The sequence below is a fragment of the Acomys russatus genome, chromosome 31 (genome assembly GCF_903995435.1).
Source record: "Acomys russatus chromosome 31, mAcoRus1.1, whole genome shotgun sequence".
Taxonomy (NCBI): Eukaryota; Metazoa; Chordata; class Mammalia; order Rodentia; family Muridae; genus Acomys; species Acomys russatus.
The window spans coordinates 35,529,424-35,556,569 of NC_067167.1; the positions used below are offsets into that span (position 1 = coordinate 35,529,424).

General features: G+C 41.3%; 1 protein-coding gene across 3 annotated transcripts in view; it reads right to left on the bottom strand.

The window, feature by feature from the left end:
* Positions 1-26,821, bottom strand: part of Tbc1d15 (TBC1 domain family member 15) — a 51,646-nt gene extending 24,825 nt beyond the window's left edge. For 2 of the 3 annotated variants that reach the window (XM_051172656.1, XM_051172654.1), the window contains exons 1-6: positions 26,686-26,821; positions 14,131-14,229; positions 13,483-13,557; positions 11,719-11,857; positions 6,309-6,519; positions 240-342 (exon numbers count right to left, since the gene is read on the bottom strand). In XM_051172656.1, coding sequence (XP_051028613.1) covers positions 240-342; positions 6,309-6,519; positions 11,719-11,857; positions 13,483-13,557; positions 14,131-14,229; positions 26,686-26,715 — 657 coding nt within the window. In that variant the 5' untranslated portion in view covers positions 26,716-26,821. Of the gene's footprint in view, positions 1-239; positions 343-6,308; positions 6,520-11,718; positions 11,858-13,482; positions 13,558-14,130; positions 14,230-26,163; positions 26,314-26,685 lie in introns of those variants that run through there. The other variant, XM_051172655.1, reaches the window with a different exon arrangement.
* Positions 26,822-27,146: the final 325 nt, after the last annotated feature.

Consider the following 27,146-nt stretch of genomic DNA (forward strand, 5'->3'; position numbering starts at 1 on the left):
GATCCTTCACATAAATGAAAAACGTAACTAAAATCTGCTGCCCTATCTCAGCACTACGAAAAAGAAAAGATCTGGCCTAACAGTATTACTACTCTGTAAGATCACACAGCACAAGGCCACAGCGACCACACAGGCTGCTCATTCTGTGGGTGCTGAGAAGCCCAGGGAGGAGGACTACAAACGACAGACTCAGACTGACAGGCGTGTAAAGGGGACAATTAAGGACTATAAGCACATACTTGAATTAAGCCATATGCTGGTTCATCAAGAAGATTTTCAAAAGACTGTGAAAGACTCTTATTCTGACAGTTGACAAGCAGTATCCTATTATCTTGTGATGACCTGTAATTAAGACAGAGGGGTTTGGTTTTTTTAGAAAATACTATAATACTTCAATTATCTCTCGAATAATTATTAGTGCATACTTTTCCTAACCAAAAAACAAACTCTAGCTCTAGAAGTTTCCTAGTTAACAAATGTCCAATTAGCAAAACCTAGTAGTATGTAAGCTTGAAAACTTCACGAAAACATGAAATATTCAATCTTCTTTGTTCATTTTGTTTTCTGAGACAAGGTTTCTCTGTGTAGCCTTGGCTGTTCTGGAACTCACTCTGTAGACCAGGCTGGCCTGGAACTCAAGAGATCCATCAGTCTCTGCCTCCTGAGTGCTTGGATTAAAGACATGAGCCACCACTGGCTAACTTTAAAAAATAAAACAAAAACAAACCCTTATTTTTAGTGTACGTGTGTGCGCGCGCGCGCGTGCGTGTGTATATTTTGCTTACACATACGTTATGTAGGACACATGTATGCCTGGTGTCAACAGACCAGAAGATCCTCTGAAACGAGAGTGACAGGTGGTTGTGAATGGCCATGCGTGGGTTTTGGACACTGAATCTGCATCCTTTGCAAGAACAGCAAGTTCTCTTATAACCACTAAGACCTCTCTCCAATCAAAATCTTAAAATGTTATGTAACAGATATATATTCTTATGTTTTTATTCTAGGGAAATCCAAGATGTTTATGTTGTAATGAAACTGAATTCTTGGATAACTAAAATAGAAAACCCTACAACATATATGTCTTTGTTATAAAAATAAATGAAACCAAAAACTGTAGGATTCAAGTATATAATATATCCAAAATAAGAAACACGCATTTTGAAATGATTTTCAGATTTGTTCCACAGCTTGTTAGTATTACAATACAAAATGTTTAAAAATACAAGATATGAAAGTTCTTTCGTAATGATACTAATCATAATTACAAATGCATACATACCAAAATATTTAATATGATTTTATATAGGTAAAGTTAGAGATATACTTTCAGTGACCACAATTTTTAGTTTTCTAATTAAAGTTATAGAAACAGGTCTCTTTACACACTTAGTAACCACAGAATAAATAGTGTGTTTTCCAAACAGATACCTAATTCCTCAGAATCAGACAAACTAACAAGTCTTTTTTTTCTATTGTCTTATGACCTAATAAGTCAGTTGTAATAAATCTATAAATGTCCTATGCTTAAAATAAAAATGAATGTTTTCTGCTGCAATACACCTCTAGTTTATTACAAATGTCTGAGATAAGATCTTTAATAACAGTTATCTTGTCTTGATTCTAACATAACAGAATAGAGCAGTAATGCCAGAGGGGATATGAAATCCTAAACAGGATCTTCCCCTTACGTAGCTGCAAACAGCACTGGATTTGTGAAGGCAACAGAAGCTAATAAAGCTTATTGGCTTTAAAAAAACAAAACAAAACAAAAACAACTGTGGTCCAATCATTTGGGGGGGGGCGCAAATAAAACATTTTCATTCAATATGTTTTTCTGAAATTAGGACAGGTTATTAAAATGCAGAGCTATGGGTTCTCTTAGCAAGTCACCTTTATAATAGGCCAATCTTTTTATTTTTCAAGACAGGATTTCTCTGTACAGTCCTGGCTGTCCTGGATTTGCTTTGTTGACAAAGTTGGCTTCAAACTCACAGAGATCCGCCTGTCTATGCCTCCCGAGTGCTGGGATTAAAGGTGTGTGCCACAGTGCTGGGCAATATTTTAAAAGTGCACCAGAAAAGCCAGTAATGTAGGAATTATTTGTTCTAGGACAGCATTTACTGGTGTGGGAGTTATTTGTTTCTCACGCTGAATAACATCAAGTTACTTAAAATCTAAACTAAACATAAGAGTAAAAGCACTGCCTGTCCTGTAGAGAGGGAGAACCAGTGTGCCGCCTTCAGCTCCCGGGCTCGGCCAGCTCTGTAGCATCAGAACTTCAGTGAGCACCAAGCTGACCAACGTAAAGAGTAAGCATTCCACAAGCAAGCAGCCACAGAACCTATCCCTAAGCAGAAATACTTGATTCCTTACACACAGCACACTCCCTGGTGGCTACTGCAGACACCCTTGGGGAAATTCTGAAGAGCTTTAAAGCTCAGCTGCCCTGGAGGAAGGCATCACAGGGGTAAGGAGGACCCTGAACATGGGACAGAGGGTTGGTAGGCAGCTTCGCTGGAAAAGCGCTGGTTTCTACATGCTTATAACTGCCAAGTTATCATACCAATTTAATCTCAAAGTATGTATCCTGGGAAGCTAACCTCTCATGCAAACATTATTCAACATTTTAAAACTCAATGCAGCAGTAAAGTGAGCTTTAAATGATGTCAGCACCAGCAACTGTATCACTGCCTGCTAAAAGTTTAAGGAGGAAAAGAACTGCAATACTAAGTATATCACCTAAAAATTCTGAAGCACTTCCCAGCCCTGGCATGAGCCCCCCGACTTCCAACTATAAAAGCTGAAGTATGCGTGTACACGGAGAGGACTAGGGGCCATTTTCTCCTGTTGCTGAGACTATTCAGTAAATATGCAACACTAATGAAATCCATGAAAAGGCACTGCAGTCAACATTACCCAACAGTGAATTTAAAGAAAACAGTCAATGTAGAGACTGCAGAGACACAGCTCTCCAGAGGGCCTGGGTCTGATTCCCAGAATCCACATGGCAGCTAACGACAGTCTGTACTCTACGCCAGGGGATCTGAGGCCCTCTCTTCTGGCCTCAGCAGGCACCAGGCATGCACGTGATATACACACATATATAGTGGCCAAAAACCTATACACATAATATTAACGTTACAGAATACTCACAGCAACAAACTTTATAGGAACTAACCTTGTAAATGGCTAGGGTAATATGATAATACAACCATTTTGGCTTTTTTAGAAAAATGTTTTACTGTTGAATACTCATGCATTACTGGGGAAAAACACTGCCTGAAACAGAAAATAACTCAACAGAATTCAAACGCCTCCCTCACATCCTAACAAACTTCAGTTTCCAGAGAAGTTTTTGTGGTACGTGTTGGTAATGCAGTGGTTTCCTCTTCCTGTCTGCAGTTTAACTGCTATATTCTTTTCAAGTGGATACAGCACTTCAAATGATAATAAGTAAAAGAATACTTACTACATCAATTAAAGCAACACTGGTTATCTAGGGTAAGAAAGCCATTTAGGAAACGAGTACCAAGAAGCTGGTTAGCAAAACTCAAATGGCAAATGGACACCGCTGGCCTCGCATCTTTCTGGCTTATAGATCTGTCTGCCAGGTCGCGGGCTCTTTGCTCGCCCATACGGAAGCCCTGCTCAGGGTAGGAAAGCAATCCTTAAGGGGTTAACACCGTTAGGATGACATGGTAAGTCTTGTTTGTCAAGTTAATGCAATTTGGAATCATGTAGGAGAGAAAGCAAAGGTTTGCGGAGCGTCTGACAGGGTTAGTCGAGTTGGAAAGACACCCTACAACCCTGCATGTGGACAGACTTTCAAATTTATGAATTTTTATATCAGTAACTATTTGAAGAATTTTTTCTGCTACTTATATTCACTCTATTAATTTCTGGGAGCCATAAAATGTGATGTGGTTGGGCATAATTTCTAACAGAGAAACAAACAGAGGACACATTCTCATCCCAAAATACAAAGGCGCTCGTATCATCTTATACTTTATACTATTCCTAGACAGAGAGCAAAATGTCCCTCTATTGTGTAAGGCTGAGATCAAAGCCTAAGATTTTGAAATAATCGCCAGGCGTGATGACGCACAAGGCAAGCAGATTGCTGTGAGTTCAAAGTCAGCCTCACCTACAAAGCGAGTCCAGGACAGCCAAGGCTACACAGAAAGACCTGACTCAAAAAAAAAAAAAGATTTTTAAATAATCAATTCTAACAACAGTCTTCTCCATCAACAAAGCTGTATCTTGGTAGATGATAAAATTTAACAAGAGCAACTATGATGATTGAAATGAGAATGCACACAGGCTCAGATGTTTGAACACCCTGCTCCCAGTGGGTGAAGCTGTTTGGGGAGGTTTCAGAGTCGTGGCCTTGCTACAGAAAGTTAACCGCTAAAAACAGGCTTTGAGGTTTCAAAGGCCTCACACCATCCCAAGTGTATTCTCTGCTTTGTGCTTGAGGTTCAAGATGTGAATCCTCGGCTTCCTGCTCCTGCTAACATACCCAGCTCAGCTATATAAAGAGACTCTAAACTCTCTATAATCATAAGCCCAAATAATGTATTTATTCTGTAAGCTGTCTTGGGCATGGTGTTTTATCACAACAACAGAAAAATAACTAATACAAAACCAACAAGAAGGCACAGGTGCCTCTTCCCGGCTGGCTTTCTCTGATCTCATCAGTACATGCCATGATCCCCCCATGTGCATGCACATCTCCTTACGCTGTACCCGCTCCTTGACTGCTTCCGTTCTTTACAGAGTTTCAGTTACTGCTGCACTCAAAAAGTATCCTTTATATAAAGCTACATATGCATAGGTATCTGGTTTATTCAATTACAACTGAAAGTTTACATTTACTTACTTGGTGTTGGTATGGTGACTAATATTGACTATAAACATGACAGTATTCAGCGTCATCTAGAAGGCAAGGCCCTGGGCACATCAGTGAACAGTTATCTAGATTAGTTTGAGGTGGGAAGAGCCATCTTGACTGTGGGTGGGACCACTGCCTGGGCTAGGGTGCTGGACCATAAAAAGGGAAGTGAGCTCAGCGCAAGTATCCACCACGTTCACCTCTGACTGAAGCTGCTCAAGCTACCTACCATGTCTTCTCCAGTGTTGACCACACCCTCAACTACAAGCCAGAGTAAACCCTTCCTTCTCAACTTGCTTCTGTCTAGTATTTCATCACAGCAATGAGGAAAGTAACAAAGCAGATGGACCCTACAATGCTACAAAATTCAGGAAGGCAGGGGCCATCACTGCTATCTTTCCAGGAGCAGCAATGCTACATCTAAGACACTATCTTCATGACTTCCCATTTTCAAACAGAAGTAAGTACTGAAGCCTCTCCTTCCTGGCCAGCTGTCTGCTGCGGTAAGGAGGGTAAAAGGCATGCCTGTCCAGGTCCCTCCTCCTTCTGGGATCTTACACTGAGAATGTGCTTTTTTACCTCTCCTCCCTATGTTTACATCTCATCTGTTGATAAATTCAGAAAACAGTTTCACATACTGCTTACACACATTCAATTGCCTAAGTTGTTACTACTTTTAAACTCACTTAGTATAATAATAATATTTTTTTAAAAATCTATGTCCCAAGATTGTACTTTTTATAACTACCCTCTTAAAAGTATATAAACATTATTATCATATCATTTATTCATTCACCTTTAACTGCCATCTGTAATGCACTAGGCATTGTGGGTAGAACAAGGAAAACATGAAAACAAGACACCAGCTCTACCCTTATGCAGCTTGCTTTTCAAGAGTAGAACACAGAGACATCCATGAGCACAAGCACCTGGGGAGGAAAGGCAGCCAGGGCACACCTGGAGGAAAGGGCAGTCAGGGCACACCTGGAGGCAGAAGCTGTGCAGAGGCCATGAGGGGTTGCACATTGAGACAGCAAGGTGTATCAGTGTAAAGGCCCCTGCTGCCAACCAAGACAACCTGAGTTCAATCCAAAGGACTCACATGGTGGAAAGAGAGGACCAGTAACCTTCATATGAATGCCTTGATACACATTCAGCCACACATGCACACATGACAACAATAAATGCATGGAATATATTTTAAAATGTAAAAAGCTAATAAATTTGTAAAAGGTTTTAGGTTCAAAATACTAAAATATTATTCAACCCCTAAGCAAAATGAGCAGCACAGACTTCAGCTGCCGGTGGCTCTGTGTGTTCTCAGGTCACTGATGCCCAATGACAAGAACAAACTGACCGCCCTGCAATTGTACAGCAAGCCTGTTCAATAAGCAGAAAATAATTTGGTACTTACTCACACAATACCACATATTTTTCAAGAGACTCAATCAGCAGTTTGCTATCTCCTTGATGAAAGTGCAGAGCAGGAAGGATAACGTCGTCCTTGAGACAGAACACCAAATATGACCAGCCCATCCCCTCTTTGCTTTGCTTGATTGATTTCAGGTCTGCCAAACTGAACAGGAATGACCATTTGCTTTTCCCATTTCTATGGCTTGAAGCATCTTAAAAACAAGAAAATGGGGCAAAATATTTTTTGTTCATCTTTTTAACGGCACTCACAGTGTTCATCGCGTTGGCCTAACAGGCACGTGTTTAACCCAGGGACGCGCTACGTCACTCATACTACATTCATTACCAATGGCAGAATAGCATTTAAGAAACACTGCTGTTAAAAATGAGTTGTCCCTGCCGGGCATGGTGGCGCACGCCTTTAATCTCAGCAATCAGGACGCAGAGGCAGGTGGATCACTGTAAGTTCAAGGACAGCCTGGCCTACAAAGGGAGTCCAGGACAGCCAAGGCTACAGAGAGAAATCCTGTCTCCAGGGAGGGAAGAAGTTGTCCTATTATAAACAAATTCAAATAAGCTACCTCAGTGTAGACTAAAATGAATGAAAACAAGCTCTCCTGTCTTTCAAGCTAACAACAAACTCATTATGTAGCGAGGATACATTGAGTGTCTGGTCCACTTGCTCTATCTCTGGAAAGCTAAAACTACAAGTGTGTGCCACGTGCCCAATTTATTTGGTGTGGAGCTTGAACTCAGGACACTGTGTACTCAACAGGGTAGATAAACACTGTACCAATGAAACCTCGTACCCAGCCCCACTAAGCTAAGTTTCTACTAAATTAAAAATGCAATTCAAGCCACAGCTATGTAAGTACAGTGTTTTCTGACTGCGTAGTGCACCTGCAGATGATGAACCCTTAGATCCGCAAACATTATCAAATTGTTGACAATGTAGAAGACTACTCTAAAAACAAATCCTAAAACTAAAAATTATTTTCTTACTCAAAGTATTTCCTACCACTTATAATTCCTAATATGTTACTTTGCTTTCACAATTTAACTCAGGAACATGATGTCTCTGAAATCTAAAAGAAAAATACTTTTAAAAAGGTTATTTAATAAGATAGATCATACAGTCTTATTATTCAAGACCTTTATGAATGCCATCCACTTATCATACACAGAATGCTTACAAAACTTGTTCAAAGAGCCAGGCGTTGTGGCGCAGGCCTTTAATCTCAGCACTCTGGGAGGCAGAGGCAGGCAGATCACTGAGTTCAAGGCCAGCCTGGTCTACAAAGCGAGTCCACGACAGCCAAGGCTACACAGAGAAACCCTGTCTTTAAAACAAACAAACTTGTTCAAAAAAGAGATTACCTGGTGCTCCCTGCATGTATGTCACCTTCCTATGTAAGAAGAGATACCACAGCTCCGTTGTCTCCAGAAAGGTTTTCTAACAGGTACCACTTGAAAGCTGTCATATAAGGCTACAGTAATTATCTGCATACACTGACCTGCATCGCCTCATATCTAAAGGCTCATTACTAGATTAAGCACCACACCCATGTGTTTCAATAATACAAAACTCAGAACAGACAGCTCACACAACAGCAGGAACAGTTCTAAAACTCTGACTTACCTCATTCTATCACTTATATGTATATACCTAACTGCCTATTAAAAAAAAGGACATGCTACAAAATTATTTGCAAAAACTAGAAATATTTTCAAAGAGAGACAGCAATGACAAATTAGATATACAATAAAAGAAAAACAGAAAGATGATTGTATTCAACTGAAACTACAATAAAACCTCATAAATTACAAAATAAAACCTTACAAAAATATTATAGTACAGCAATTTGTGCATCTTAAGAGCAAACACTTTATACAGCTTTTCCCTTGATGAAAGATATTACGGGCTGGAGAGATGGCTCAGAGGTTAGGAGCACTGACTGCTTTCCAAGAGGTCCTGAGTTCAATTCCCAGCAACCACATGGTGGTTCACAACCATCTATAATGTGATCTAATTTGCACTGTATACATAATAAATAAATAAATCTTTCAAAAAAAAAAAAAAGAAAAAGATATTACATGTAATTTAAAAAGGAAGGCACCTCACACATTTCCCCCCATTTAAAACTCTAATTACAAGTTCAATCTACAAGTTTTTCCATTAAAATTTAAGCTTCAAGAGCAATTTACACAAAATATTAAAGATGCTTCATAAAACTTTTTTGTTCCCAGGTACATTTCCAATACTAGAAGTGGTCAGAACACATAAAGTACTCAAAAGCATGCTGAATAAATGCAAGAAATATTCACGCCATGTCAGCATAAAAGTAGTCTGCAGGTGAATCTGCAGTCAACAGCTAACTGGACAGAAATGGCTACAGTAGAAACCTTAGAGTAGCCAGAATTCAGAATGTCCTCTCCCTTTGAAGCAAAGTTAAAAAAAAAATATTCTAATGATCATGTAAAATATCTCCAATACACTGAGATAGGGAATATGAACAGCCAAAAAGCACAGTAAAATGGTTCACTAGGTCTCTATATGTCTTGAACAGAATTAACATCAAGAATATGACATTTTATTGGGTTGGAATTCTAGCCAGAACACAAAAGTTGCTTCTTCTGGAAGTAAATAATTTCAAGACATCAATCTGTTATAAAAGCAAAGGATTTAAAATATAAAGTTAAATGTTCTTAAGAAGTACCAAGTAAGGGGCTGGAGAGATGGCTCAGTGGTTAAGAGCTCCACCCGCTCTTCCAGAGGTCCTGAGTTCAATTCCCAGCAACCACATGGTGGCTCACAACCATCTATAATGTGATCTGATGCCCTCTTCTGCAGATAAAGTACTCATATACAATAAATAAATAAATCTTTAAAAGAAAAAAAAAAAAAAGAGGGGGCTGGAGAGATGGCTCAGTGGTTAAGAGCACTGCCTGCTCTTCCAAAGGACCCGGGTTCAATTCCCAGCACCCACATGGCAGCTCACAACTGTCTCTAACTCCAAGATCTGACACCCTCACACTAACACACATAAATTAAAATTAAATAAAAATAAAAAATTAAAATTTAAATTTAAAAAAAAAGAAGTACCAAGTAAATAAACCTTTCATAACTACTTTTTTTTAAAGGTGTGCTTTAATTTTTCTTTATACATCATGGGGGTGATGGGAGTACAAAGCAAAAAGTATAAAACCTAAGTGTGAAAGTAAAATAAAAACTCTAAAAAGCACTTACATAATATAGTAAAATATTTTTATAAAATATGTAGGAAATTCAATTTCTTAGAAATTATTTTCTGAGGCCAGGCACGATAGGATATGCCTTTAATCTCAGCACTGAGTAAGCAAAGGCAGACAGATTTCTCAAAGTACCAGGCCAGTCAGGGCTACATAATGAAACCCTACCTCAAGAAAGGAAAAGGTGTTTCCTTAGAACTACTAGAAAAAAGGGAAAAGACAGTGAAAGTATATACAGGCATGGCATTGCCACAACAAAACTGTTTGCATACTTAAATACAGTGATAAAACTTTTTATATCCTTAACATTTCACAATTACAAACTAAATTCTCCTCACTTCATAAGCCGCCGTAACAAATCACATGAGCAGCTTTGGCTCAGCTACACACCTGCACAGCTCTTAACCCTGACCACACATTAGAAACACCTGAAGACTTCTGGAAATTAGTGATGCCCAAGCTCCAGCTGGCCAGAGTCTGACTTTCTGGTTTTGTTTTTGTGGGTTTGTTGTGGGGTGTGGTTTTTTTTTAGGGGGTGTGGAGGTGATGAGACAGGGTTTCTCTGTGTAACAAGCCCTGGCTGTCCTACACTCGCCAGGCTGGCCTCGAACTCAAGAGATCCACCTGCCTCTGCTCCCAAGTGCTCAGAGTAGAGGCATGCGCCACCACACTTGGCTCTCTGTTTTTGCTTTTAAACCTAATCTTCCCAGATGATTTCAATGGGCAGCCATGAACGAGACCCAAAAATCTTAAGAGATCTTTATTGCCAGATGTTTCTCATCTATGAAATGCTCATGACATTCTGAAAGCTTGCGCTCATTCCTGTGGCCTGCCACCACTCACTTCAAGTCAACAATATTAAGCAACAACAGCAGCAAAATCAGTTTTCATGCATGAATCACAACCATGTGAAGAACACAGTCATCCTCCTAACCCCAAGTGCCAACACCCTGGGTCTCAGCTGACACTGTGCACTGGTGCTGCTGGGTAAGAGCCTCTCCTTGCATCCATAATGCCTCAGTGCCTTCCTCTGTCCTCTCCACCCCAAGAAAGCCGCATGCCAAGCTTATGAATTACTATTTACTACTCCACTGCAACTATTCCCATACTTGATGAAGTATGAAGTGTAACCTCTGTGTATGAGAATGCTTCCACAGGCCACACATTAAAACCAGCTTTACTCAAGAACAGTGCTGTATAAATATAACCACGCATGCTCCAAGACGCTCCTAGTTCTTGAGGAGTTAAAGAGGGATTCTTAAGTTAGGGTCAAAATCATTAAGAAAGAAAATATCATTTTTATTACAAACCACAAAGAAGTCAGTACTATAAAACAAAAAATAAACATTTGAACTACATACTCAACTTTTTAACAAGTGATTATAATACACTAGCCATACTCCCTGTGGTCTAGTTAGATGATATTTAACATAGTAGATGAATTCTATGGAATATGTGCTAGCTATCTGCTGTGAACTAGCATGTACAATACCAAACTGTTATCTTGGCTCTTTCTGTAGTCACATAGAACATATAGATTTAAATATACATAGGGGAATAGATACTGAACATATGGAAGAGTCTGGAATAAGCTACAAAAATTATAAACCCTGAGTGTGCACGGGAAGGGCTAGCAGTACACTTCATCTCCCCCTGCTGCCTCAGGATGAAATAACATGATTTCAAAAACCCTACATTAAGAAGAGCATGCACCGAGTGCTTTGTTTTGCTGTTTCAGAGATAGGGTCCTGCTATGGGATTCGGGCCTAGAACTAACGGTGTGGCCAGGCTGCGCGGATGCAGGGTCCTCGTGCCTCAGCCTCCCAGGGCTGAGCTCAGATGTGCACCTGTCACACAGGGGTGTGAAACTTGCTCTTTTAAAGTCCTCTTATTTTGGTATTAGTAAAAAATAGAACAGGTGATTTTTGTTTTTTGGTTTTTTTTATTTGTTTGTTTGTTTTCGAGACAGGGTTTCTCTGTGTAGAACAGGTGATTTTTAAATCCTCTTTTGAAGTCACAGCAACAAAACAACAAAAAATAAAAACAGGACAGGACCAGCTGTGCACACGAATGAAGAATCAGATCACCCCTCCTGACTGAAGAACATTAGGGCATTATTTGTGTGTTTGTTCAGTTTAAGATTTCAAAGATTTAATTCACACCTCCATTGGTATGTGGCTTCTTCTTAAACGACACTGTGTTAACCATGTCCCACTCTGCTTCATAGCTGCTCTGGTGTTCCGACCCGCGATGAGCTCTTTCTTTGGGGGCCTGGGTCCACTCTACAACTGAGCTGGAGTCCTGAAACAATAACAAACATTGAAGTCTGGAGCCAGCACCTGCCAGTGAGTAACATCCGAGCCCTGTGAATGATGTCCGAAAGCTGCAGCAGACAGCACGAATGCCAGCTTTCCCTCCTTGCCCATCTTTATCAGGACAGCAAGAAAATCTCACTTTCACCTCTTTGCAGTTGTGGTGCCAATAAGCATGTTCAACTTTAACCTGGGGTCTACAGGGCTTTGGCCCCAGTAAGTCTCACCTCGCTCCCTCATTGTCCTGCTTTACCTGGAGTTGTGATGTCTGAAAATATGGCAGCCATCTTAAGAAAAAAAGAAGCAAGAGGTAAAAAGCATCTAATTCCCAGATTTTGACATTTATGGAAAATAAATTATGTGTTTTCTAACTATTAAAAACTAGCTAAAAAGCAACATATTTATGATATATAACATATCTAATATATAACAGATATACAGATTATCTATACATCATACACAACAATCCACCTGCCTCTGCCTCCTGAGTGCTAGGATTAAAGGCATGTGCCACCACACCTGGCTACATCTACTTTTTTTTTTAATGGTTTTTTTGAGATAGGGTCTCTCTGTGTTAGCTTTGGCTGTCCTGGACTCACTTTGTAGACCAGGCTGGCCTCGAACTCACAGTGACCCACTTGCATCTGCCTCCTGAGTGCTGGCATTAAAGGCGTGCACCGCTATGCCTGGCTACATCTACTTCTTTACAAAGAACATTATACACAAGTTAAAGTGAGCCTGGGAATCTATGACAAGCAAAAAAGAAATATCCAGACTACAAAACAACTCTACAAGTTCATACAAAACAGAGAAAAAAGCAAACAAGCAGGAGCTGGTGAGACACATGGTCTACATGATGAGTTCTAGGTCTGCAAGAGTTAAAAAAAAAAAAGAAGACAATCAAATGGCAAAGTACTTAAGAGCAGACATTTCTCCAATAATATATAGACATCTATTCTTATGGTAAGATGCCCCATATCTCTCACTAGAGAAACAAAAATCAAATGGTATGCTGATTCCTAATGCCTACGGGCAGACTTGTGTGTCTTGTGCCCTTTAAAATAAAAAAGTGAGGGTTGGAAAGATGACTCAGAGGTTAAATGCACGGGCTGCTCTTCCAGAGGTCCTGAGTTCAGTTCCCAGCAACCACACGGTGGCTCACAGCCATCTGTAATGTGATCTGATGCCCTCTTCTGGCCTGCAGGTGTACATGCAGGCAGAGCACTGTGTACATAATAAATCTTTAAATAAATAAAAAAGTAAATGTGACCTTACTTAAAACAGATTCTTTACAGCTACAACAGTTAAAATGTGTCCTAATCCAAATCTTGCATATTTCCTTTCATATGCAGAACAGAGACAGAGACAGAGCGTGAGTGTGTGTATGTGAGAGTGTGTGTGTGTGAGTGTGTGTGTAGAGGGAGATCAGGGAGGGCTGGGGGATCCTGAGGACACACAGAGCGACTGTGGGGAAGGAAGAGCACCAGCACACGGGGCAGCGAGACAGGGGAGGGCATCAAAGCAGGGTGGTAGGACACGGGCATGCCTACATACACATACACACACATACACAAACAAACATGATGGCGTTCTCTATTTGTATGTTTTAAATACCTTTCCAGCATACAGAATGCTAGACGAGTCTAATGCATCATCCAATGGCCGCCAGTCCACTATTACTTCAGCATCCTACAGAGAGAGGTCATAAAATATATTGAGAACTCATCAATACTTGCGTATCCTGAAGAAAGAAACCATGAATTATATCTGTATCTTAATCTATTTTTTTACTTCTAAATGCAAAATAAAATTTTATGCACTTAAATATTAATATTTTTCAAACACTAACATTATCATTTAACAATAATTGTTATAGAGATTTAATTCTAATCATTTTTCATTATGAAAAGTTTTTACTACTATAATGTTTTTATATAACCCTTTTTCTTCTTGGTGAGACAGAATCCCTCTCACTCCCTGGCTATTCTGGAACTCGCTATGTAAACCAGGCTGGCCTTAATAACACTGAGATCCACCTGCCTCCCTAAGTGCTAAGACCAGCTTTACATACACATTTAAAATATTTCATGATTTTTATTGGTTTACCTAAGGTATTTTGTTTCTAACATTATCTCAATGTTAAATTTACAATTGTTCAAATATACACTATCTTACACATGAAATCAGACTCTTCTTCAAAAGCCCTGAAGAGAATCACTATCATAAACTATTATTAAATAGACCATTTTACCAGAAACTTACCTTTTCTAAAACACGTAATATTCCTGAAATTAAGCTGTCCTGGTCAATGGCCTTCCCACAAGATGAGTGAATATATACCCCTTCTTGTTCGTATATAATCTGAAACAGCAACAACAAGATTATACTAGAACTTTTTCCCTTTGGTGTCTGTGTGCATTGAGTGTGTATGTGTGTATGTACACGCACAGATCTGAACTTACACTCACATGACAAATACTAATGAACCCCAGCTCTAGTCATACTTTTTTTTCAACATTTCTCAAAAATAACTGAGATGTATCCTTTTCTTTTTGGCTTGCATGCACATCTGTGCACCGATTGCGTGCCTGGTACCTGTGGAGGCCAAAAGACCGCATCAGATCCCATGGAACTGGAGTTACAGACAACTGTGAACCATGTGGATGCTGGGAATTGAACCTGAATTCGCCCAGAACAGCTCTTAACTGTTGAGCCATCTCTCCCGTCCCCAAGGTGTTTGATTACTTCATATACAAACAAATGTATCACAAGGTGGTTCGGACGAGAATTATTTCAAATTCATGAATACTCCCATATTTATAATGGATATTTTAGGAACAGGGCCACATCTAAATAAAAATTCTTGTGTGTTTTATATATGCCTTTTAAGTACACATAGTCTGAAGATAACCTTATAGGTTTAGAGTGGCCATATCTTGGCTGCAACCAGGCAGGTGAAGTCAAGGTGTGGAATTTTCTACCTATAGTGTCAACTCAGTGTTGAAATATTTTTAGACTTGAGGACATTTCAGATTCTGGATTTTCAGATTAGAAATGTTCAACCTATATTAAAACATACTACACAGACTTAAGTAAGTTTCAAACATAGATAAATTAGAAGGAAATTTGCTTCGATACATAATTATTTTTCAGATTGATAAAAATCACTTTATTCAGCTGTAATCCCAGCATTCAGGAGGCAGCAGCAAGCGGGTCTCTGAGTTCGAGGCCAGCCTGGTCTACAAAGTGAGTCCAGGACAGCCAAGGCTACACAGAGAAACCCTGTCTCAAAAAACCAAAGATAATAATAATGTTGGACTAAATGCTACGTGGCCAATGTATAAATAAATTCGACTATTTGCAGTCTGGAGATGGGGCAAGCATAAATGATTGCCTAGCAGGTACAAAACTCTGGGTTCTTGCCTGGCCCTCTCTGGCCCCATTCCCACCAAGCAGATCCCAGTGGAACACCCACCCTGCTTTCCTCAGGCCTGGAGCCCCTCAGGGCCCCAACCACGCCAAAGCCTACCCTCATTCCTTAGTGTCAGCTCCCAACACCCAGAAACACATTTTACCCAGTAGCCACACCTATCAGGACCCCAAAACAATTTCCTACCAGGCAACACACAGTGACCACACTAAACAGAAAGAAAACAGAAACAAAGAAACAGACAACCCCAAACCCTGCAACAAAGATAAGACCAGAGATCAGCACCTAGAATTATAATCTTTTCAACCCCAGATGCCTAGATGTCAGGGTAAAAACACAATCAGTAACAGCCAGGACGGCATGCCTCCAATACAGCCTACCAGAGCAGGCCCTGAGGATTCCCACATAGTGGAAGTAGCGGAAGCATCAAAAACAAATAAACAAGTAAGTAAAAACTACCCTCTATGATGAAATGAATAAATCCTTTAAAGAAATCTATGAAGCCAGGGATGGGAAACACACCTGTAATCCCAGTACTCAGGGAGACAGAAGCCAGCCTGGTCTACAAAGTGAGTTCAGGACAGGCAGGGCTACACAGAGAAACCCTGTCTTGAAAACACACACAGGGGCTGGAAAGATGGCTCAGCAGTTAAAAGCACTGACTGCTCTTCCAGAGGTCCTGAGTTCAATTCCCAGCAACCACATGGTGGCTCATAACCATCAATAAAGTGATGTGATGCCCTCTTCCGGCCTGCAGGTGTACTGTATACATAATAATAAACCAATCTTTTAAAAATATTTTTTAAATCTGTGAAAAAACAAACAGGAGAAGAAGTGAATGAAACAATTTGAGAACTTAATACGGAAACAGAATCAATAAAGACAACCCAACTGAGGAAAACCTGGAAGTAAAAACTTAAGAACATGAACAGGAACCAGAGTCTACCCTCACCAACAGGACAGGAAAGAGAAAAGACAAGCCCAGGCGCTGAAAACACAGTAGGATACATCAGTCAAAGAAAATGTCAAATCTAAAAAGCTCCAAGCTAAAAAAAAAAAAGTCAAAAGCACAGAAAACATTTTCAACAAAAATCATAGAAAAATTTCCCTGACCTAAAAACATGAAAATATGCCTCTCAGGGTACAAAACACACACAGAATGCCAAATAGAGTGGACCCAAAAACCAGGTCCCTCTCAGCACAAAATAATCAAAAGACTAAATGTATAGGACAAGAAAAGATTATTAAAAGCTGCAAGAGAAACAGACTAAGGAGCAAATAAAGTCAGACCTATCAGAATTACACCTAACTTCTCAATAGAGACTCTAAAACCCCAAAGGGCCTAGAGAGATGTACTACAGACTTTAAGAGACCACAGATGCCAGCCAGACTGCTATCCCCAACAAAACTTTAATCACCATAGATGGATAAATAAGACATCTCACGATAAACTGTCTCTGCCTTCAGAGTGCTAAAACCACAGGTACATACCACAACAGCCAGCTCCTCTTCAATACTGAGAGAACTACCTGTCAGAAAACTCAAAATTCTAAACTATACTGTATTGTCTGTAGAAGGCAGACATGTTTAGCTTTCTGATTTCAAAGGGGTAACTTTAACTTCTAGAAATTAGTCTGCCTGAGATGGCAGATAGACAGAAGTGACTGATCAGCATCAGCTACTCAATTTATAAAGCCCCATCTCTATTTTATAAAGCCCTCATCTCTATTTTACATCCTCTTAACCAGTTTGAACTCAACCAGTTTAAAATATTTAGCACAAAAAAGATGCATCTGTACACATTTTCCCAACTATCCCCTAGCCCTATTGTGTTCTATTGCAGAGGTGTTATAATTAAGCATATAAGATGCACAGACTGCATGCAAAAAATTAAACACTTAAAAATAAATAAATAACCAGTCATGGTAGTGCATGCCTTTAATCCCAGCACTCAGGAGACCGTAGTAGGCAGATCTCCGAGTTCCATGACAGAAGGACTCCATAGTGAGGCTTTCTAAATAACTATTTGCTAAGGTGGAGCTAGTGGGAAAGCTTAGCACTTAACCTGATGACTGGAATTGAAGCCCCAGATCCCCTGGTTGAGAAAGCTGACTCCCCAGAGCTGTCCTCTGGCTTCCATCCATACATGTGTTATGGCATGTGCAAACCCACATGCGCGTGCACGCGCGCGCGCACACACACACACACACTTTTAGAACATTTGTTAAGATTCCCAGGCTGTTGAGTGATACATAAAACTTCTAATGATGTCCTACTAACATTAATAGCCGTTAGCAAAGAAAGTAAATCAGGTAATTTATTAAAATTACTCTGAAGCCAGGCACTGCAGCACATGCCTAGAATTCTAGCACTTGGAAGGCTGAGGATGAAGAGTTCAAGGTCATCCTCAGCTTTGTTATCAAGTCCAGGACCAAGCATGGTTTTCATGAGCTGCTGCTGCCTCAAATGCTGGGGGCGGGGGGTCGTTATAATTAAACAAGAACTCTGAGGGCTATAGAAAATGACTTATTACAAACTTGCTGACCTCGATTAAGCACCAAAGGTGAAAATGAAGCAGCAAAAATGAGATAACACAGATAAATTCAACTTGGCGGACAGAAATAGATGCACTTTTGCGCTGCCGAATTTAAGAGCGAGCGTTAACGAAGCTGTAATGAGAGCAGGTGTAGGACAGCGGTGGGCTCGTCCAGTTTCAATACTGGCGTGGAACTGAGCTATTTATAGTGCCACTAACTATTTTCCTTTTTTTGGTTTTTTGAGACAGGGTTTCTCTGTGTAGCCTTGGCTGTCCTGGACCCGCTTTGTAGACCAGGCTGGCCTCGAACTCAAAGTGATCCGCCTGCCTCTGCCTCCTCAGTGCTGGAATTAAAGGCGCGCGCCGCTACGCCCAGCACCACCAACTCTTTTCAAAAACTAAAGATGATAAATGAAAAGCACTCAGCCACAGTACTCATCACTAAGCTTGAGGTAAGCTGCTTGCTCTAAATCTCTACGAGTACGCAGCTACTCCAAATTAACAGCTACTGCACAACATCCACTTTACCAACTATGTGAATTTTATAAAGTAATCTACAAGCAAGCAAAAAAAAAAAAAAAAGCTTCAAAAATTTAGCTTATTTAAAAGTTATTTGGCTTCCAGAAAATAATGTAGGCTGTTAGCTACAGAAAGAATCTCCAAGGGTACCCTGAGTTCAGGGACGTAGATGTGCTCCACACGAAACATCTAAGCACCAACCTGCTGCTATGTGCACTTGCACAGTCATCTAAAGCCGTCATGTTCAGCACAACCTGCTCTTCATATAGTGGCAGCTGTCAATTACCCTGAAAGCCTGACCCTATACATACTATAATCTGTTGGCCTTCCCTGACACTGGCCTTTCATCGTGTCTGGAGTCCTTTGCTCACATTCTTCCATCCTCCTCTTGGAATTATCTGTGGAAGGTGTGTGATAGGCCACCAGCACTACAACTCATCTTTATAGACATCTTGGCAGTTTAAATTCCTCTGGACTCTGCCCTTCAGCTCTATCATGGCATTACAGCTCCTGATACACAACCTTTCTGCCCTTGCTCACTCTGAGTTCACCTGTTCCCTGAAAATCTTGTGCATTTTTCCTCAAACTCTCTATTACTCCTCTCTACACACAATTTCTGCTAACCCTTCAAAAGAAAACAAGACTGTCCCCCATACCCCTGCACCTCATCTGATTTACAGATGCCTGGTCTTCACAGTTATTTTAGGAGTTTGAAGTTTATCTTGAAGACAAAGAAAGCCCACTGCCTTCTAACAGGAGAGTGTCTATGATCGGCCTACACACTGTCTTACAGCCAGTGATGGAGAGATTCAACTAAGTCAGTGGCGGAAGGAAGCGAGAAAGGGAGATGGCCAGGAAGATAGTGACAAAGCCAAAATAGGATTTTTGTGAAGGAAGGGGAAGAAAAGTCAGGGATAGAGCTGGTAGAGAGATTATTTAGAGACAGGGCTGAAAATCCTGAGTGTTCCTTTGAGACAGGGAGTGCAGCAATCCTCAACAAAAGGGAGGTCTGTGGCTTTATTAGGATATCAGTACGCAAAAAGCCAGACATGAGCAAGACAAAAATCATCTAGCAGCCTGAGGAGTGACACGATGACTTAATCAATATTGGCTTCTCTTACACTAGCAATTACATATATATAATAGTACAAGAAGGAAAGGCACAAAAAGCCTGGCAATCAAGTTCAATGCAGCGACTCACGTGATGGGAGAGAACAGCCTCCTTAAAGTTGTGACTCATGTAAACTGTTATCTGACCTCCACACATACGCTGTGTCATGCCACACACCCCCACACCACACACACACACACACACACACACACACACACTATAGAAAAACAATAAATAAAATGTAATTTTAACATTTTAAACAATACTATCTAAATTCCAGTGTTTGCATGATAGTAATCCCAGTGCTGAGAGATGAACGCAGGAAGATCAAAGTTTCAAGACTCAAAAGTTAAGTGTAAAACTAGACTGTACTATGAGATCATGTCTCAGTAAACAAAGGAGATAAAACAAAGCAAAATCTATCTGATTCATGCCTATACCCAAAGAACCCAGCATACAGCTAGTATTCAAATGTTTGCTAAGCTACAGAATGTCATAAAAATTTAAAGGGTATATTCCTCTAAGAATCTCGTTAGCTACCATAGTTTAAGAAAGATCTCATCTAAAGGAAAAAAAGTTTACAGGAAAACCTACTAGATACTAAGAATATTTTTGTTGGTGTGCTGTTAGAGTACCTAGCATACACAAAGCCTGGGATTCTGGCCCCCAGAACCACATAAGCCTGGTATGGTGGAGGGTGCCTATAATCTGGGATGTGAAGACGAACAGATCTTCAAAAACACCCTCACTACATAGCAAGTTCAAGGCCACTTAAACTACAAGAGACCCTGCCTTAAGGAATAATAGTAACTTTTAAAAATATTTATTTATTAATATATATGCAGTGCTCTGTCTGAAAATACACCTGCGGGCGAGAATGCATTAAATCACATTATAGATGGTTGTGAGCCACCATGTGGTTGCTGGGAATTGAACTCAGGACCTCTGGAAGAGCAGTGCTCTTCACCTCTGAGCTGAGAATAACAGAAACTTTTAAAGAATATTTTTCTACTCAACAAGAGGGAAATCACGCCTGGTACTGGAAACCTAGCCAACTACCCAGGGCTATAAAGTCATTGATCTTGGAGGAGAAGCCATAACCACCATTTTACTAAACCAGTATACTCCCTAACAACAATCTAAAAACATCTGTCCTTATACCACAGTTAAGTATAGTCCTCACCGCTTGGCAAGGAAACTTCTCTTTGTAACTGACAGAGACCACTACAGAAAACCACAACCAAGCAAAATGCAGAGTGTGGAGCTCAGTCTCAGAGGACACACCTACAAAACACTTCCACACCTATGTCTCAGGGATCATTTTAGAAGACCACACAGGAGTGTAAGAGCCGAAGGACCAGGGCCTTTGCTGTGGGGTTGTATTTCCTAGGACTGTCAGAACGTGCAGCCATAACGCCTCACCAATAGGACTGCCTAGGCAGGGGCTGAGGGAGGACAACTGGCCCGGTAAGCAGATGAGGAAAGCAATGAGACCCCAACCCTACACCCAGAACTACAGCAACTAGTAAATGCTGAGAAATGCAGAGAAAGCCCTTCACAGGGAAGAGCACACACACAAGGAACACACAGACTGAGCGAGCAGGTTATATTTATGTGCTTGGGCATATGTATATAATGCACGTATGTATCAATAATGAAAAAAGGGCCATGACTTTAAGACAGTAAAGATGTATATGGGAAGGTTCGGAAGGAAAAAAGGGAAGGAGGAAATAATGTAATTATAATATCAAAAAATGTTAAATGCTAAGATGAAATGGTGATGGCTTATCTCAAAATAAAATATGTATAACTGAAAAAAGAACATTCTTTACCTTTTCAAAGCATAAAGACTTCACAAAACTAAAAAATGCCTAGCAGAAAATAGATGTGGTCAACTTTAACCCATGCAATAATTTCTTATTAAAAATGTCTTCAAACCAAATTCTGATAGAGTAATTGCTGATTTCATAATGTTTTCGAATTGTTCAAAATGAAACAAAACAAACAAAACAGAACAAGGGGCTAGTGAAATGGCTCAGCAAGTAAAGGCATTTGCAGCCAAAACTCAGGACAAGAGTTCGGTTCCCCCGAGCCCAGATGTGGAGGGAAGACTCACTTCAGCAGGTTGTCCTCTGCCCTTTAGGTGTACGAATGGCACTCACAGCATACACACACACACACACACACACACACACATCTTCTAAAAGTTAAAATAAGTTGTTTTGTTTTGTTTTTTAATACAAGGAAATCAAAATGTCTCAGTGAGTAAATGGCTGCCATGCAAGTCTAACAAACTGAGGTCCATCCCCAAAGCCTAGGTAAATGCAGAAAGAGAAATCCTCCTCCAACCTCCGAACCCAACCCAGGCAGGCAGACACACACACACACACACCAAGCAAAATAGAAAATAATTAGTTATATTTTTTTAAGAACCAGGGAATGAAAATGCACAGTAGGATTTTATAGTTATAAAATGGTAGGTGTTATTGGTCCCTTGCTCATTTTCTCTATCTGTTGCTCTTTTCACTGATTATCTACAATGTCAGGACCTAAGCAAAGTGCAATGTTTCACAGTCTAACTTGATGACAGACAACTGATCAACCTACAGGTCATCAGAACAAAACTTCCCTGAAAACATCCTCCGTCAGTGGCTTCCCGTTCTTACTGCATATCTTCTTGAGACAGGGTAAAGGATAACTGGCCGTGTTTGCCTTCTGAAAACTAGTCTAGAAACCCTGAGAGCAAGCACTATGTGACAGAGCCCCGTCCCTGATGCAGCTGGGAACACATGTGCTCAGTATCTGCAGAAGAACAATGGAACTGGAACCAGCAGAGGATGCCAAAACTTTCATGCTCTTTTTCCTTTGCTTCATTCCAGTCACTCAGTTCTGTTCACTGTTAAAACAGAGGCGGATCCACTGTTAGCTTCTACTTACCTCACTCTCCAGCGCAGCTCCTCGCCCCTCCCTGTTTGGTTGCTCTCTGGAAAAGGTGTTTCTACCCTACATAGCGAAGAACTAACCAGGCTTGTCAATCAAACTCAATCCCACTTCCTATACACTTTTTTTTGGGGGGGGGGGGGGGTTTCGAGACAGGGTTTCTCTGTGTAGCCTTGGCTGTCCTAGACTCGCTTTTGTAGACCAGGCTGGCCTCGAACTCACAGCGATCCGCCTGCCTCTGCCTCCTGAGTGCTGGGATTAAAGGCGTGCGCCACCACGCCTGGCTCAATCCCACTTTCAAAAACTGCAAAAAAAAAAAAAAAAAAAATGCAGCATACACAAGAATAACCCAAATACATACTGTTGGGGTTTTTTTTTTAATTATATGTTTTGTTGTTTTGGGTTTCTGTTTGTTTCTTTTTGTCAAGTTGAGAAAAACTGGCCTGTTGGCAAGCCTGTGAGGCATTTTCTTAATTAGTGAATGAATGCTTGTGCACGAGCAGGTGGTCCTGGAAGCAAACTCAACAACAAGCCAGGAGGGGCCAGTAGTTTTCCTCTGAGGTCTCGGCTTCAGTTCCTTCCTGACTTCCTTTAGTGTTGTACTGCGACCTGGGAGTTGTAAGATGAAGTAAGCTCTCTCCTCCCCAAGTGCTCTTGGTCATAGTGTTTCATCACAGCAACCGAAACCTAATACACACAAACTGAGCACCCATCAGAGAACTGAATACACTGTATTGGTATTCCATATTTAGTCGCTGTGCACTGACACACAGTACAGGATGTTCTGAGGCTTTGTTTTCCTTTCACCAGTGGATATAGGGTCACTACACAATTTCACTTATTTTGCACCGTGGGAAAGAGTCACAGAGTCACGTTTTCTGATCAAAATTCAAACTAGTTTATTGGGGGAGGAGTCCTTTATTCTGTCACAGGTCCCAAATTCTTAAGAGTTGACCAGGTTTTTATTGGGGCTGAAAGAAAACACGGCCACATAGTAGCTCACTAAAGTTTAATTAAATAACCAACCGTTTAGTTCCTAGTATTATATGCTTTCCCCTCTATTTCATAACCACAGTCTTTTCATACTTGTGCACTGCCTTTTATTTCTTTGCAGAAAAGTGTCAGTATGAATAACTATTCAAAACCAATGTTCCTTAACAGTGGTTAAACAGCAGCTATGTTTATTGAGCACATGCTTGATGCCAAGAACTACTGTAAATGTTTTACAAACATTAACTCATTTAATTCACTACAGGTCAATGCTGGAAATATATTCATACCACTTTATGAACATGAGTAATGGTCACAGGGAAGCTAAGTAACTTTCCCAAAGTCATACAACTCAAGCAGTTGAGCCAGGTTCGAAACTAAGTAATTAGGACTAGTTCCTTAACCACTGACACAGCATAATGACATTTATTCATCATCAAAAACCTCTATGATCTCTTTGGCTGCATTGACAGCTCTGCTGTTAAAAGCTAGGCTCTCAACCAAAATGGCAAAACTACGCCTTCTAAAACAGTACTTTTCACTACCAAAAATAAGAATGAAAAAGAGATTAACACCCATACCAAAATAATACAGTCAAACTTTTAAGATTCTGCCATATCCAACCAATGGACTACAGGGAAACTGATTCAAAGAATAACACATGCCAGTATCTACTATGGGTCAGGCCCCACTCCGATACATTTAGTAATTAACCCCCATAACTCCACATAAACGCAGCATTGTTATCTTACTACAGACAAGGAAACAGAAGCACAGAGATTAATTGGCGGGCCTCACTAGGAAGTGGCCAGTTTCTGAAACAGACTTGGCTCCACTCTAAGCTCTTGACCATGACCTTTCATTCCTATTCTGAATAAAAAAAAAACTAAGTTCCTTCATCACCTCCAGGCCCTAGAAGCAAAGTAAGGCACAGTGGTAGGCAATTACTCTCGGGCTAGACGTCAGCACTGAGATCTGCATTCAGAACTGGCAGCCTAGCTTTTACTCCTTTGGTGTGGGGCTTGGCTTGTCCTTTTGAACTATCACAACTGAACATTTTGTGACTCTGTTTAACATATACAACTGTAATTCTGAAACTCTGGAATAGGAAGGAAAGAGATTAATAATTTACCTACTCGTGTCAGGTGAGGTGGCACACGACCTTAGCACCAGCACTAGGGAGGCAGAGGCAGGTGAATCTCTGAGTTCAGGGCCAGCCTAGTCTACAGAGTGAATTCCAGGACAACCAGGGCTACACACTTTGTCTTGAAAAACAAAGCCAAACAAAATTTGCTCACTTCTACCATATTCCCTCTGCCTAAACAAAAGATGGTTAAGTGGGGACAGCCATAAAGCTACTATCTTTTTATGGTGAGTTAATCATTTTGGATTCTTTAACAGGGTAAAGGTTATCTGTTTCTGGTAAAGAAAAAGACAGTTTTGGGGTGGGAGTGATGGCTCAGAGGTCCCAAGTTCAATTCCCAGTAACCCCATGGTGGCTCACAACCATCTATAATGTGATCTGATGCCCTCTTCTGGCATGTACATGCAGGCAGAGCATTGTGTACATAATAAATAAATTTTTTTAAAAAAAATTTTAAGAGTTTTGCCATAAAAACAAAACAAAACTGCACAATGCCTTCGCGCCTGTTTTACATGCAACTAGAAGAATGAAGACACCAGAATGATTACGCCAGAAATGAACTTAGTAAGGGCCAATTCCATACATTTTGCTAATCGAGATACCATATGAGAGGTACAGGAAGACAGTTTTAGTGGAGTGATAGGAACGGACACAAACGTTCATTCAAATTCGGTGATAAAGCAGAGTTACAAAATGCAAGGCTACGTTTAAGTCAGTCTATGAAAGGTATTAAAGGTGTAGCGGGTGGGGAGCACCTTAGGTTTGGAAACTGCGTTATCAAGGGTTTTTTTCAGAATCAATAAATTGGAAAAGAGAAGTGCAGTTAAAGTTGTAAAGATCTCATCTTGGAAAGTACCAGACTAGACTGAAGCAGCCCAAAGCAAGAACACCAAAAGATAACTTGCTACTTTGTAATGTGTCAAGAGATGATTAGCACTCACCTCAAATACAAAAAGACTAAAACAGCAAGGATATGAGGAACCCTAAAGATGCCCCTATTATTCGAAAGAGCACAAATATGTACGCATACTCACTCTGGCTTGCTCAGCTTCGTGCGCTCCTCAGCACCCCAGTAGCAGATGCCTGGCATCCCTTCCATTCTGCAGATTAACGACGCCGAAGAACAGAGACCTCGTAATTACCCGATTTTCCAAGGTCACAACCAACATCGAAGATAAGACCATTATGTGTTATTCCACTGCCCAATCTGCTACTCTACAAACGCTGCCAAATAACTCAAAATGGGGTGAAATGCAGCAAGGAGAACATTTATGAAACTGGAGGAAGAAGAGAATCTGCAACACGTAAGCCTTCCTCAGTGTTCTCTGAGTCATTACCAGCCGGTCACGGACGTTTACGAAATAACTCGGGACTGGGAAGTGCTGCCAGGTGCATGTCATGAAGTAGATAACCCTATCTACGCAAAACCTGTCCCTCTGGGTGGCAATTTAAAAAAAAACTCTCCGTGCCTAACGCTGGCCCCAACCCACTACGAGGGTGTCACTGACAAGCATCCCCACAGAAACGCCCTCGATGACATCTAAGAAATAAAAATGTTTTAACCAACGCTTTTCTAGTTACGCCTAGCGCCATGCCAATGGCCACTTCCCTCCATGGAAGCATACCTTGCTGCTCACAACCATCAAGCAACTGGGTAATTTCCCAACAGGACCCCAAGCCCTGAGATCACAGCTGAGAGCTCCTCTCGAGCGTGACTAGACGCTTTCCTTCTCCGAAAGAAGACAAGAGAGCCAAGCCAGGGTGGCGCCCCAAAAGGCTTTTACAAAAGGCTTTGGAGTCGGAAGAGCAGAGCTGAAGAACTAGAGTCACGGGGAGGGTTGAGGGGGAGAGAAGGGAATAGACTCAGGGGTCCCCGAAAGGGTCCGAGCTCCGAGGCAGAGCCAGGCAGAAGCGCGGAGGCCTGCGCGGCCTGGGAGCAGAAACCTCCCAACGCCGGGCTCACCCAGCACCGCAGGAACAGCTGACACCCGGCGGCGGAGCGCTTTCGCTGTCACACACCGGCCGCCCCCCGCCCCCACCTCCGACGCCGACGCGGTCCGCTTTCCCCGCTCGACAGCCGCCCGCCGGCCGCAGGCCACCGGGCAGGAGCGGCCGCAGCAGCCGCAGGAGCCGGTGCCGTTACTCACCTTCCCGCTCACAACGCCCGCCGCCGCCATGTTCCCCGCGCGTGCCTGGTGATGACGTCGCAGGGCCTCACGTGTCTCTCGGACTCACAACAACATCCGGCCGATCTAAAATAACATCCGGGCGGGAGAGGGGGCGGGGACGAGCGGGAACTGCAATTGGTGGGCGGGAGGGCGCATGCGTGGCGAGGATGCTGAGAGGGTGGGGCTGTGGAGCCGCACTGCGCATGTCCTTTCTTCTTTTCCCTTGTCTTTTTTTTTATTGAAAGGCTGGTAAATTGAAGCCTGCTGCTGTTAAGGTTTGCTTGGGCGTGGCACTTCTAACTTGAGGGACGCCCAATCTCTCTGATGTGATGGAAGGAGCACCTTATTTAGACGCAGGGACACACTGCCCAGGCTTTCTTGCTTTAAATAAGTTACGGTAAAATTGGAATTACGTTGAACTCCAGCCCTGGAGCTTAGGC